At 39.4% G+C, this 14161-nt stretch overlaps 1 protein-coding gene across 1 annotated transcript in view; it reads left to right on the forward strand.

The window, feature by feature from the left end:
• The window catches only part of EPS8 (epidermal growth factor receptor pathway substrate 8), a 142828-nt gene that overhangs the window by 75658 nt on the left and 53009 nt on the right, over positions 1 to 14161 (forward strand). The window contains exons 3-4 of the mRNA XM_009332850.1: positions 5919 to 6009; positions 7079 to 7152. Coding sequence (XP_009331125.1) covers positions 5948 to 6009; positions 7079 to 7152 — 136 coding nt within the window. The 5' untranslated portion in view covers positions 5919 to 5947. The remainder of the gene's footprint in view (positions 1 to 5918; positions 6010 to 7078; positions 7153 to 14161) is intronic.

Below are 14161 nucleotides of genomic sequence, written 5' to 3' on the forward strand. Positions count from 1 at the left end.
CCTGCTGAAAGGAATACTGCTGATGAATTTAGTGTACTCCTTCTACTGAAGGACTGAGGAAAAATACTAGATTTCAGAAAGTGTCAATGAAAATCAAAACACTTTTTGAAACTGGAAAAAGCAGCGTTGATTGAGCTCATCTGCTGCACTGCTCTGTGGAGGTGGAGGTGAATACACTTACAAATCCCTCCTCCTGGGCAGTGCTGTGTCCCCTGTCGTGCGGTGCCTGGCCAGAGCCGTATTAATTTGTCTGTCACAGCCATTAGTGTCTTGAAATGCTCCTGCCCCTCTGCCCCCTTAGACAAACAGGTAAATAACATTCTGGGTTTAAGTTCAGCTTTCTATAAGGAGTGAAAATCAGGCCAGGAGAGGGGCGCACATCCAGTGCTTTCCTCCCCAGCCCCAGGCTTCTTTAGCAGGAACCCCAGTTAGCTGATGTCGCATCCAGCAGAAGGGCTGTTTGGGGAGGCGCTAAAATCTAAACACAGGGTGCAGCTCAGTGCAGATTTGTATAAACTGAGATGCAGTGTAATTAACGCTAATGACCATCCTGGACAACTGCTCTAAATCCAGAGAAGACCTGAAAGTAACAGCATTTTCAAAATGATTTTATTGTGGCTATTTTGTATTAATGTGGTTGCTTGAAGTCCTGATGCTTGGACACAGGAGTGTATACTGGAGTACCTATTCGTTTCTCAGAAAGCTTCAGCCCCCCTGTCATTAATAAAGAGTGGCTTGAAAGAGGCAAAGGGGGCAACAGCCAGGGCGGTGGTAAATGAAGTCCAAATGTTTTGTCTTGAAACTGCATCACTTGTAGGGTCTAGCTTTCAATTTTCTGTGTGGTTTTTGCTGTCATCTTTTTGACCAGCCTTTGGATGCTCCAATCCCCTTAATAAAAAATGGAAAACATTACGGTACAAAGCTGCTGCCGGCCTGACCGGTAGCAGTTTGTCTCAGAGAAATTCTGATATCAACGTACTGAGGATGGCAAATTCCTAGTGATCATTTCCAAAGTAATACTTGCTTATGCATGCATGTGCATCTTGGTGTTTATCTCGAGGCAAGATGTTGAACAGCCAGCAGAACTCGTGTTTGCTCTTGGTTGTTGTCTGAAGCAAGTCCCAAAGCAAAGGGCAGCAGCAACATTTCATCTGACTCCGTGGGACCTATTTCTGTCAGGAGTTTCCCATTCGTAAAATCTGTGGCTGGAGTGAAGATACAAATAGGAGAGTGTTGGGCCAGAACAGCCAGGTAGGCACAAGAGGAGAAGACACCAAAATACAAGAACATAAGGAATAACTAAAGAAATTACCTCAGCGTGGAGAAACAAGGGGGTTAAAAGTAATAACTATTTAAAACTTTAGCATGAGGAAGGAAAGTGTGTGGGGGTGAACAGGGTGAGGTTCGAGAAGAAACAAATGAAAAATAGTAAGTCACGCAGCAAGCTAAATAGTTTTTTACATTCTGTAGAACAGCGGTACTGAACGCTGTGGAATAGCAGTAAGAGGCATTTTTATTGAATGCATAGTGAGTTACAGTGTAGCATGGATACATCTGATTTTTTTTTTTGTTTTTGTTGTTCCGTAATTTTTTAAAAAGGGAAAGGGTGGAGAAAGCCTTTTCTGACATTGCTGCACTGTCAGATCCGCTACAGATAAGTGTTACCTTGTAAAAGTCCACTTGTTTTTGTTCAGGCTGGAGTTACAGCCTGTGCCTGCTATCTAGCTGGGGAAGAATTCTTGGGGGTTTTTGGGGCATGTGATAATAATGACTTGTTACTAATAACATTTTCTTAATCAGTAGATAATTATTGTTCCAGCCATTCTTGGCTTTCCTTTTCCTTCCCCTACATCCTCCTCTCTTTAACCCTTCTTCCTCCCTGCCCCTGGCATAATTTCTAAAATACCCATGGCATTAAGCTGCTGTTCTTTTTTCCATCTGATATTGTGATCTGTTGCTGGGTGGGACTGATTGATTCAGGATGAGTGGAAAAGAGCATTGGTCTCTGGAATATCTCATTTTCTTTACTGGGATAGCTCTGCCCTTCTAGAATTTCAAAATTTTTTTGGAATAAATTGAGGGATTTTGTTACCTTCAAACTCCTACTAGGAAATTAAATGGCAGGGCGTGAGAGTTGTCAATGGCTCGGTTGCTTGTTGCACACAGATTGCATTGCTTTCATTAGGCTGCTGGGCTACAAGGTGGGGAAGGTGAAGAGTATTTTAGTATTTGGCCATTTTTTTAAATGAATATTTATGACTGATGTAATCATGTTGTATACCAGTGTAATACTCCCCGTGTTTGTGATCAGACCAGCTGTAACTGTTGACTGCCAAGGAACCAAAGTATATCTGTCTCAGAAATGGTTTGTCTGTTATAAAGGCTGGACCCTTGTCATTTATATTGCTGCTTAGTATCAATATGCTGGAGTCCCTTCAAAAATAAAGCTGATGGCAGCAGTGAAGTCCTAGGTGGATTTCTTTTTGTTCAGTCTCTGATACTGTGGGAAGAGAATTTAGTATTTATTTGTTTTTAGGAATTTCCTGTTTATAACGATTTTCTTACTATTTTTAATAATACATTACTTTAATATATTTAAAGATAAATATCTTAATATTTTTCTTATTATTTCTTATTATTTTAGCTTTTTTCTTATTATTCTTTTCTTCTTAAATTCTTGTTTTGTTTTCCTGTTTTTACATATTTCTTGTTCAGAGTAGGCATGATTTCTTTTCAAGATCCTGAGAAAGACATGGCCATTCTTGAGCATATTCACAAGTAAACTGTTGAAACTTCAGGACCTATTAAAGAGGGATCATACAGTTAATTTTGAAGGATGTTTATCTTAAAGTCTAGGACACCAGCGTATGTTGCTGTGAACTGCTGGGCCGAGGTGAAAGGGAAGATTAAAGAGGAAGTGGAGTTTATTAATAGACTCCTGGATGACAATGGCTTCACAGTGTGCACGGGTTGACTTTTGCTACAGGACTGGTTGTAGGAGATGAAGGAGCATTGAGATGAGAAATACAGCAGAGAAAGCTGTATAAGTGAATAATAAACGAAGCACTGCACATTCTGTTATCCTTTTATGTTTTTTCCCTTCTCTCCATCATGCACTTAATAAAAATTTTAAAGTCTTTTCCTAAAATGTTTTTTTTTCTGAAATGTTTAGGTTGAAAGAGATGAAATTGCCTGATAATTTTGGTGATGCTGTTATAAATATTTGGCCTAATTATAAATAATGACTGTAAAAGGTTTGTTTGTATTCATATTCAGGAGCTTTCTTGAACCAAGGGATAGAAGCATTGCATAGCCTCTTGAAATTGTCATGTCAAAGTATTTGTCTTGGCATTTCAAAAGCATTTGATTTTTTTTTAACAGTGGAGAATTGCATGAGGAACAGGAAATATTGTTGGCTTTACCCAACTATCGAATAGCAAGTGGTGTTTTGTTTGCATAACAGCTAAAACTCACTAAAACTTTTGTGCTTACTTGGCAGAACAAGCTGCGTTGTTGGGATTTTTTTTGAAAAAACAGACAACATTTCTGACTTCAGATTTTCATTATCACTTGATTCAAATTATAATTTTAAAGATTTTTATATTTACTCTAAGTGGTGTTATGCCATACGGTGGGCAAGTATTTAGTCATGAGACATTTTCTTCCCCTAATGTGAAAATCTGCTGTTCGGCTTCATTGCTGCTTTAAAACTCAGTGTGTTATGCTAACTTCAAAGACTGAAGCTTTAAGTTCTAATATATGACATTCCTTCTACTTAAAATATCTCTTTTACCACTTTCATAAAAGTGGAGTACAAATAACAAATCAAGTATTTGTCAGATTAAGATGTCAGAGGAGTGAAATAATCTTGAGGGAGTCTAAAAGCAAATTTTTTTCCAGATCTCACTTTAAAGCAGATAGTTGCAGAATTTGTTATAAATAAGGCTATGAAAAAATCACAAATGATAAAAGGATACGGCAAAGTGATATCTTTATAAAAGCGTGTATGGAAAGTAGAGGAAGTGGGGGAATACTGAAAAGCAATGGACATAATTTGTGTGAGTTTTTTGGATCTGGTCACTGTTAGGAAGCCAATCACAGGGTAAACTGTTAAGCAGGGTAGCAAAATTGAGCAAAGGTTGCAGACGGTAAGAATTAGTAGCTGATAGGAAGTGTTGAAGAGCTGAACGGCAGCATGAGCTGTGCACTCTGAGTAGCTCTGCTCCACGCAGTCGCTGAAACGGAACAAGGAGTGCACAGTGACCTGGCAAATTCTGCTGAGAAAATGAATATTTTTATTCTTTCAAGCCATGAGACTATTTCAGGATGCTTTCCAAGGGTTGTAATTGCTAATGAATTGAGCAGCACTCAGCACAGATAGTAATTTATTGGAGACAGCTGCGAAGTACTGCACTCTATAAAAAGTGGCTTAGAGCAGCCAAACAGGCTACCAAGTTGGATACGTGATGTATTTGTGGGGATGTGCAGGAGAAATGGAAGTAAAACCTGGCTGTGTCAATAAAGACCTTTTGCAAGGAGCTAGCAAAGATTTAAAAGAAAAACTTTACTAAGCCAAATTACCAAGTATGTGCTCACTAAAGGCAATACCACGCTTCCACTTGATTACATCTGGCACGTAATCAGTGCAGCTCGGTTCTAGTTAGCTTTGCTAACCGCATCGCAGGTAGGAGATGTCAGGTGTTCCTCAGAAAAGTATAAAAATGACTCTGTTCTCAGTACAGAAGACCAAAAGGAGCTTGTACATCTCTTGAAATGACAGAAGACGTGAGAGCTGAGAATGGAATTTGATTGTGATTGTATTTTTGCGTGAAAGAGGAAAGTAGCAGAACATAAGTGGATACAAAATACAGTATGCACTGTAGGTCAGTCAGCTGCCGCTGCTTTGTAAAACAGGAAGAGAACAGTTGAAGTGAGGCAGTAAGTTGACTTAGTGCTTCAGAAGATGAGCTGGTTGTAAGCACCACCTAAAGCAGGTTGCGCTTACTTTGGAGCTGTCGCTTTTGTTAGGCACAACATTTTATCTGATGTACTTTTGACTATTTTGCAGAGTTAAAAGAAATCTTTTTTTCTATTTAATGACTGAGATGTAGAACAATATTCAAATATATATTGTTCATATATGTATAAATGAAAGAGTATTTGCCCATGGTAAATTTGAATAGAGATTTTTTTAATTGTTTACAGGCTTATGAAAGTCACTTTCCAGAGTCAATTTTTACTTCAGTGGGCACGTTATTAAAGGGAGAAGGCATTCTTTTAACTATTTCATCATAGCTTTTTCAGTATCGCTGTTATATAAGAGGTTTCATTTGGCATGCCAAACTTTCAGGATGTTAAATGGTGCTTTAAAAAAAACAAACAAAAAGGCTTTTTTTAGTCCCAAAATAGCAAACCAAGTTTCCCTTTGTGCTAACAATTGTGTTTTGTTTTGATAATGCATCTTTCTAACAATTCAGCTGATAAGTTTCGTAGAATATGTATCAAAAGGTCATTTAAAAAGTTTCATTTGAAAGAATGAATTGAGGTTAAAATCAAGCATGCTTGACTATTAAAGTTGCCATTTGGAACATCTTGTTCACTTCTGCAGTAGATGTTGTTCTTTGTTTAGTCAGCCTTTTACTTCTAAAGCTATTCCTAAAGACCATTGTGTCAATAATGATGGCTTTATTCACTAAATCATAAATTATTTGGAGCAATAACTACCAAATTGCAATTGGGGGAAGTTCCATAACGGGTCTTTAAGGCATCACCGCGATGCAGATAATAACAGTTGAGCTTGTTGATGCAATTCCTTTCCCATTTCAACCATAATTTTCTCATTAGGTTTGTATTACATCTGTATTAAACCTTCATCTTTTAAGAGACTTCAATTCATATGCTGTTGTTTCTTTTCCCAGATTGTTTCTCTCAGTAAGTGACGATAAGAATGAATGGACATATATCAAACACCCCTCCTGGTGGATATGGGAGTTATTTTCCTCAAATGAAGTAAGATTATGCCTTTGATTTTCCTTTTATGGACAAAAAATAGTGTTATATTTTCTCCTTTACGCTTTCATTTCTGATAGAGCTATAATTATCAGATCCCATAGGAATAATACAAAGGCAGTTTCTGTAAAAGAATGTGCGGTTTCCAAACCATGTAACCAAACTGACAGATATCATCTGACTGATTTTGTTATTAGTGTAAGGGTAAAGCTTTATTACTGAATGGAATCGTCTGGAACAGAAAAATAAATTGCTGTAGCCGTAACATACTTACTACATTACTCAGAGAGGTCTTCACATACCTGAGATGTTTAAGGTTAGCTCTGAGTGAATGCATTGTTATGCATAAAAGATGAGGCTGCCCTTCCCATCTGTCAGAAAGTACCGTTTCCCAGTAAACAGGACTGTGAGCAACTGTTACCTGAAAGCGTTACCTTGTCTGAGGTAAGAGAATGCTCCCGGTGTCAGAAGGATGGCACTAGGCTCATTCGCAGCACTAATGGGAATTGACCTCATCTGATGCCAAAGAACGTGTATTCATGTATGGAGCAGGGCATCTGTGCTGTCATCTGCTTCTCATATTGTTGTCCCTTTAAAGTGAGTTTGTATATGACTCATTCTTGTTGTTACACTGTAAGGATGTTGGATTGCCTTTTCATTAGTTGTAGGCAATGATAGTCCTTTTATGGAAAGCAGTTAATTGTTTTTAACAATTTTAACACTTGTGTATGCAGGAAAAAAACCCCAAATCCTACCAAGTCTTTGGCATAGTCTTTATTATTAGTATTAGTATTGATTACTTACATTATGGTAGTATCTATGTATACCACACCCCCATCGTGCATGATATTGTATTAATGCAACAAAAAATAGCTCAGAAGGGCTTCCAGCCTAAGTGAAACATGCTTCATTGTATTCATGGTGCGGAACAAATACCCAGTATCATTACCTCCGTTAGTAACATCGTAGGTGTGTGTAGTCCTACGTGAGGGGATGGGTTTTTTTCAGTGCCTGTTTCTGTGTGGCAAATACATCTATGCAGAAGTTAACCAGAAATGTTTTCTTCCAGTGGCTATGGTTCACCAACATTTGCTCAGGCGGAGAGGGAGCAGAATTCAAGATCAAGTGCAAAAGCTCTTTATGGTAAGGTGGCATAAAGTTTCTAAACATTTAAGTTAAAATTGTTGTTTAAGTATTGATTGTGATGTCATAGTGAAAATGTTTTATGCATATAAATCTGAAACTGTATGTACATACACGTGTGTGTGTATAAACAACATGAAAGAACAAAGTGATTTTATTCCTACTAAAACTAGGTTAGCTAGAAAATGCTTTTATGGTTTACTAAGCAGAGAACTCCCACCTGCTAATTTTTAAGGCAGCAACGTATTTTGCTGCCATTTATCACAAAACTAAGAGTGATCCTATAGCTAAGGTATGTACCAGGGAGAAGGCATTCAGGGATCTAGCTGTGCTGTAGGTTTGATTCATGACCTGTGTCTCCCCACCTTTATCCCCTGCTAGCAGAAAAGGAATTTACAATATTGTTCTTGTTTGACAACAAGGATTTAATGGAGGTTAGATTTGATGTAGCGGATTTGGAGCCCTATTTGGCCTGCTATTTTCGACAGGCTTTGTGACTGTCAAATGTGATGTTACTTGTAAATGCCTAAATGTTTTTGCACTTACCAACTACAGATGCTAGTATTTGTCTTGGCTGTATACGCTACTCTAGCCCATGGCCAAATCACTGTGGAGGCAGAATGTAGTCATGTTCCTTGCCAGCCAAATTGCACCGTTTCCTGGTCATCCACCTCCACTGTGACTACATCCTGCTGATAGCTGTGCTGGTAATGGAAATACAAGCGGCAATGAAGCTGAGAGATGTTCTGCTGTGAAAATCTGTGCCTGTTGTTAAATGCTCTTTTGAAAGTCAGTACAACTGATAAGACTGGAAGAACGAGGTTTGCAGTGAGAACCCAGTCCTATGCAGGACCCCTCGCACCTCAGCCTGCTCTCCCTTGTTGCATCTACCACCTCTTCTGCAGGTTAACAAACTGGAACGCTCAAAGAGCAGTGGCTAGTTAACCGCAACATCCTTAGTAGTAACTAATCTTTCCTCCCTCCTATTCTGGGTGGGGTGATGGCTGGGAGTGACCTCAGGGGTTGGGGGAGTGATGGCAGCATGCTTTGTGGCATTGGAACAGCATTAACTTTGCCCTTGGAAGCATAGCCTTCAGGCCTTGAGTTTGGTTACTCACCCGTGAGCACATGAGAACAGCTTTGTTGTACTGGTTGCCTTGTTGGCTTTCAAACTGCTTTGAAATTAATGAGGCTAAAAGCCTAAGAAGGAAATGGGAGGTCTCCTAGCTTTGTGTCCTCTGAAAAGAGGAGTGGTGTGAAAAAGCTGACGTGGTTTGGTGGCTGAAGGCACCATGATAGAATAGTGTGAATGTCCACTTCTAGAAAAATCAGCTAAGACAGAAGTAGAAACCATTTGAAACATTTGTCATTTAAAAACGATGTTGCATGTGAATCATTCTAAGTTTAAATTTATCTTTTTTAGTGGTATGCTACAAAAGTCAGTCACTTGACACAGTATTAAAGGCAGGAACTGCAACTGAGGAGAATTCTGAAGTGATTGTTTTAAACAGCAATTTCTGCATCCTGTATGGGTTCACTTGACAAACTGACTGCAGGTGTTGACAGAAATAGTAGGTGGTAACAGAAACCAGCAAGAGACGTTGCAAAAAACTCTTAGCAGATTATTTCTTCATGAGACGTTATGAGAGCGTTGTGCTTTTCTTTTTCATTTTATATCACCATCATAATTTTTCAAGAGTACGTGGTTTGAACAATGTTGCAGTATCAGTAAGTGTCTTAACCATGTCCTTTAATCTTTGTGGTCTTTTAAAATAATACCTCTCCGAGTTTTTTCATATCAAACATGTTACGGGATAGTCATATGTCAGTAGAAGATGGGGAGAAGTGAGTAAATTTGAGGTATGTAATGGTAAACAGCCTTTTACTTCTGAAATACTTAATTGAGTTGAGGTACTAATTGAAAATGCTTACTATATAACTGCTGCGTGGTGGCTCCTGTAAAATTAATTGTTCATCTTGGTTCACTTCCATTGCTGGTAGATATATCACAAAAGTATAGCTGCAGTTGCCAGGAACTGAGTGAAGTAGAAGACCCAATTATCCTGGAGCTCCGAGTAAAGATATTGGCACAGCTTTTAGAGAGGAGTTTGCACATTTTACTGCTTCTGCTCTGTTTTGTATGCATAAAGAGCTAGGCTGTCAGTATCGCCAAATGTACAAACTGGAGAAAACAGGGAAAACACCTAAAACCTTTCTCAAACTCAGGGCAATTATATTTTTTTTTAATTTTAGCAATTCCGCTGCATCCTGCGTGTGTCTCTTCTCCCTTGGTGATGTTAGTGATTTTTGTGCATGCTGTCCCAAGGGGGTTGGGAAGCAGTTGAGTGAAACTGGAATTGTTAAAATGTGTTAAAAATGCTTATTATAAAATATTTTATTTATTATTGATTTATAATTAATAACTAACTTAAGTATTTTATTTGATATCCATGAGACTGAAAGCCTATAAAGCAGACTTTTTAATATTTTATATTATGTACATGTATATTAAATGTACCTATTTTATGTAAATACATAAAGCTCATATATTTAATAGATTAACTTATAATATATTGGAAAAACTATATATAATTTTACTGTAAAAGTAAAATGGACCATTTTTTTTGTTTCAATAAAATGTGACAATGTAAAGTTAGCAGCAAACTTTGTCCACGACAAACTTCCTTTTCTTGGAAGACTTTGGAGTGCCATTTGGACTAAAGCACTTATCCATGGGTATCAACAAGTGAAGATCTTGAATTCAGTTTCTTCCAAGCACAGTATAAACTAAAAAATTATTATTAATAATTATAATAATGTGTGTGCATATGTATATATGTGTGTGTATACACACACACGTATATGTCATGGCATGAAGTTTATCTCTTGAGTCCCAGTGCTGAGGTGGTTCATGATTGTTCAGTCCTTTGGCCATCAGGCAGAAGGTTGACCACGGTGCCAGTGGGAAAGGAGGCTGGAGTTTTAGCAGTGTTACAGACAGTTCAGTTAAAAACTAGACTGGAGCCAGCACTCTCTCTGATGTGGTTGTCCGATAGCAAAAACTTCCTTGCAACCACCTTTTTTCCTGTGTCAAATAATCTCTTTGTTTTCACTCATTTCCTTCCTGAAATTAACTGATTTATATTTGCATGATAAATCTCTCATTGAACTGGGAGGGAAGATGCCCTTTACACATTCTTATGGGTTTTATTTCATTATTTAGTTTCTGATCTTTTAATCTGAAATGGGTTTTGGCTCATACTGTCATCAGTTGTTCTAGCATTGGCTTCTCCATCTGTCTTCTGCAGCTCTGCTTGGGGCAGACGTGCAGCGTCAGTCGGTGCCAATAGCCAGGGCTGCGCTGGGGGTTTGCCAGTGGGTGACACAGTGTGGAGCAGCCCCGTTCCCCAGGAGTAGCAAGATAGCGGTTCTCTCCAAATTGTTAGATTATTCTACGGCACAGAATTGAAAGATGTTACTAAAATTGTCTTCACACTGCATCAGAAAAGACTAGGTGTTTTATACATTGTGTTTATACTCAAAGTATGGCTGCGATTAGGTGCTAGCAGTGAAATTGCATGTGTATTTTTTCATTGCTCAAATACCTCATTCAGAGCAAGAACTGTAGTGTAATAAATTCAAGGAAATCACAAGCAGATCGTAGACTAGGTAAACTAGTCCATTAAAAGAAGCCATCCATGTAACATGCTTGTGTTATTTGATACTGGAATGAATTAAACTGACAATTGACTTCTAAACAATACACTTTCTCTGACAGCTGGTTCCACATAGCCATCAGGAAGAAGCTTGTGGCACAAATCTCTGAAGGTGATAGTGTTTGCTCCTCTCTTAATGAGATTTGTTTTGAACTCAAGTTTTGACCTTTCTCCCCAGATGTGTAGGTTGCGTCTCCTGCACTTTGCTCTTAGTCTCAAGTTGAGTTTTTCCAGCTGCTGCAATACATTCTTAAAGGGGTGTCAGCAACCAGTCCAATGCAAACCATAAATTTACAGTAGTAAACTAAGTATTGGGCTTTTCTGCTTGATGGTGTGTGGTAATAATTTATACTGTCACTGCAGGATTCTTAGGACAGCTTGTGAGGGAGACTCTTAATACATCTCCACATGGATTGCCATCAGATTTCAGAGCTTTGTCTCTTCGTGCACTGTACAGACATTTTCCAATTTGGCTATGGCAGGGGAAGGTGGGATCCACTGTTACCCTTCTTTACGCTATCATAACCATAGCGCTGATAACGTTTATTACATCTGGCCTATGCAATTATTTGTAAGACATCAGTGGAAGTCTAGGCATTGGGATTCCTCGTTTCTGTTTTAGGCTTTTAGGAACTGAAAATTTGTTGTGCCTAAAGGTATCATAGCCCTAACCAGCACCACCCATGCTTCAGGTCATCTGTTAAGACCCAGACTGAGATCTTTTGCTTTTGGTAAGAATTTTCCTTACCTAGATAAAGAATTCAATTTCTCTTGCTGTGATACATTTCTCTGTGTGGTCTTCTGGACAGTGGCACAGAGCCAGGCTACGGTAGAGTTTATTAAGCAGCTTTCTAATTTGCCAAATTGCTGCACCCTCTTCCAATTGGAAAATGGGTGAGACAGGACTCTAACTTTAGCTATATCAGGTTCTGTTCATAGCTCTGCCTCAAGGGACCTTGGGCCACACTGGTGTTTCTGTCTGAAACTGTGGAATAGTTACCTTTCCAAAGTATGAAGTGGTCCTTCACAGAAATAACTGGGGAGAGCAGAGAGTTCTTAGTGTAGGGAGGGCAAGGAAGAGAATGAGCAATGGCAATCTCAAGTCCTGTTTGTCTGTGTCATTTACTGTCTAGTGTATTCTTGGCTTGGGTAAAAGTCTTTGGTCAAGAGGTAATTTTTTTTTTTTTGGTGTTTTGGCTGCTTCTAAAATTGGTATGAAATCAGTACCTTTTCACGTCCTTTTGAAACCAGAAACATGGTCCATTCCTGACGACTGACAAATATAGTAAGTTCACAAAGACATGAATAGCAGTAGCATCTCTCCACATGAGACAGCGGGAAGAGTATTAGTTTCTGTGAATCAGTGTTTGTGTTTCTTTGAAAGGTTTAGTAGATCTCACAGTAAAGACCTATGAGTAAAATGCTGTGCTGCTTTTAAGTTTATTGCCCTTGCCTTGTGAGAGATTTTATTTTGCTCAAATTCTTCTGGGTTGCATTTGCTATAGACTGTGATTAAGAATTTAACTTAAGCGTCTTCTGCCACGATCCTTTTTTATTTTTTTCCTTTATCAGAGGGAAAATACTTCAGGTAAATTGTGTGCAGCGTATCAGTAGGGTTTGAGCTAACTGTGTTATTAAGGCTGCACTGTATTTAACATGTTGGATGTAAGAGCTGCAGTAAGTAGAGTAAGTAGAAAAAACTCAATAGTTTTGATAGTTTTATTCATCCTTTGACAGTTTTATACATCCTATCTGGAAGTCTCTGTTGCAGAATTTAGCTTTAGCTTCAATAACTCTCTTCATGCATGAAGGGACCTGTGAGAGGCTGAGACTGATCGGGAGGATTAGGAGAATAAAATGGATGATACAAAACTTTTTTTTTTTCTTTTCTTCTTTCAGTGTCAGGGGTTGACCCCAGCCAGCAACTAAGGACTTACTCAGTTGCTTGCTCATTCCTCCTGTCTCCTCCCTGCAGCGGGATAGGGGAGAGAATTGGGTCAAGATAAAGACAGCTTAATAAGTGAAGGAAAGAGGGGAGAGGAAAAAACCTGAAAAAAACCCTGAGTAACGCAAAGGCGATCACTCACCACCTCCCACAAGCAGATCAATGCCCAGACAGTCTCTGAGCGAGGGCTGCTTTGGAAAGACTACTCACCGGTTTTATTGCTGAGCATGACATTATACAGTATGAAATATCCCTTTGGTCAGTTGGGGTCAGCTGTCCCAACTGTGTCCCCTCCCGATTTCTTGTGCACCCCCAGCCTACTCACTGGGACGACAGAGTGAGAAATAGATAAAGCCTTGACACTGTTCAGCCATAGCTAAAACATCCCTATGTTATCAACACTGTTTTGGTCACAAATCCAAAGCACAGCACCATACAGGCTGCTGTGAAGAAAATTAACTCCATCCCAGCCAAAGTATTTTGGTTCAGTAAGTCAGCAAATTCTGTTGCTCATTTTCAATAGTAGGGTATGAGTTACTTACATTTGAAAATCATGTAATAAGTCAAGAGGCGTTTTCAGGGTTTCTGTAAAGGCAGTTGGATTAATATTGATGAATAATAATCAGCCACTTTGATAAGTGAAAGAGTTGAGGAGATGGAAGCTACATTTCCAGAAGAATGGCAATCATAGAATCATAGAATCATTAAGGTTGGAAGAGACCTCCAAGATCATTGAGTCCAACCGTCAACCCAACAACACCATGCCCACTAAACCATGTCCCTAAGCACCTCATCTACACGTCTTTTAAATACCTCCAGGGATGGTGACTCAACCACTTCCCTGGGCAGTCTGTTCCAATGTTTAACTACTCTTTCAGTAAAGAAATTTATCCTTACATCCAATCTAAACCTCCCCTGGCGCAACTTGAGGCCATTTCCTCTCGTCCTTTCGCCAGTTACTTGGGAGAAGAGACCGACACCCACCTCGCTACAACCTCCTTTCAGGTAGTTGTAGAGAGCAATGAGGTCTCCCCTCAGCCTCCTTTTCTCCAGGCTAAACAACCCCAGCTCCCCCAGCCGCTCCTCATAAGGCTTGTTCTCCAGACCCCTCACCAGCCTCGTTGCCCTTCTCTGGACACGTTCCAACATCTCAACATCCTTCTTGTAGTGAGGGGCCCAAAACTGAACACAGTATTCGAGGGGCGGCCGCACCAGTGCTGAGTACAGGGGCACTATCACTTCCCTGCTCCTGCTGGCCACACTATTTCTGATACAGGCCAGGATGCCGTTGGCCTTCTTGGCCGCCTGGGCACACTGTCGGCTCATGTTCAGCCGGCTGTCGACCAAC

This window comes from Pygoscelis adeliae, unplaced genomic scaffold (assembly GCF_000699105.1).
Source record: "Pygoscelis adeliae isolate BGI_AS28 unplaced genomic scaffold, ASM69910v1 Scaffold38, whole genome shotgun sequence".
In the NCBI taxonomy this organism is placed as follows: Eukaryota; Metazoa; Chordata; class Aves; order Sphenisciformes; family Spheniscidae; genus Pygoscelis; species Pygoscelis adeliae.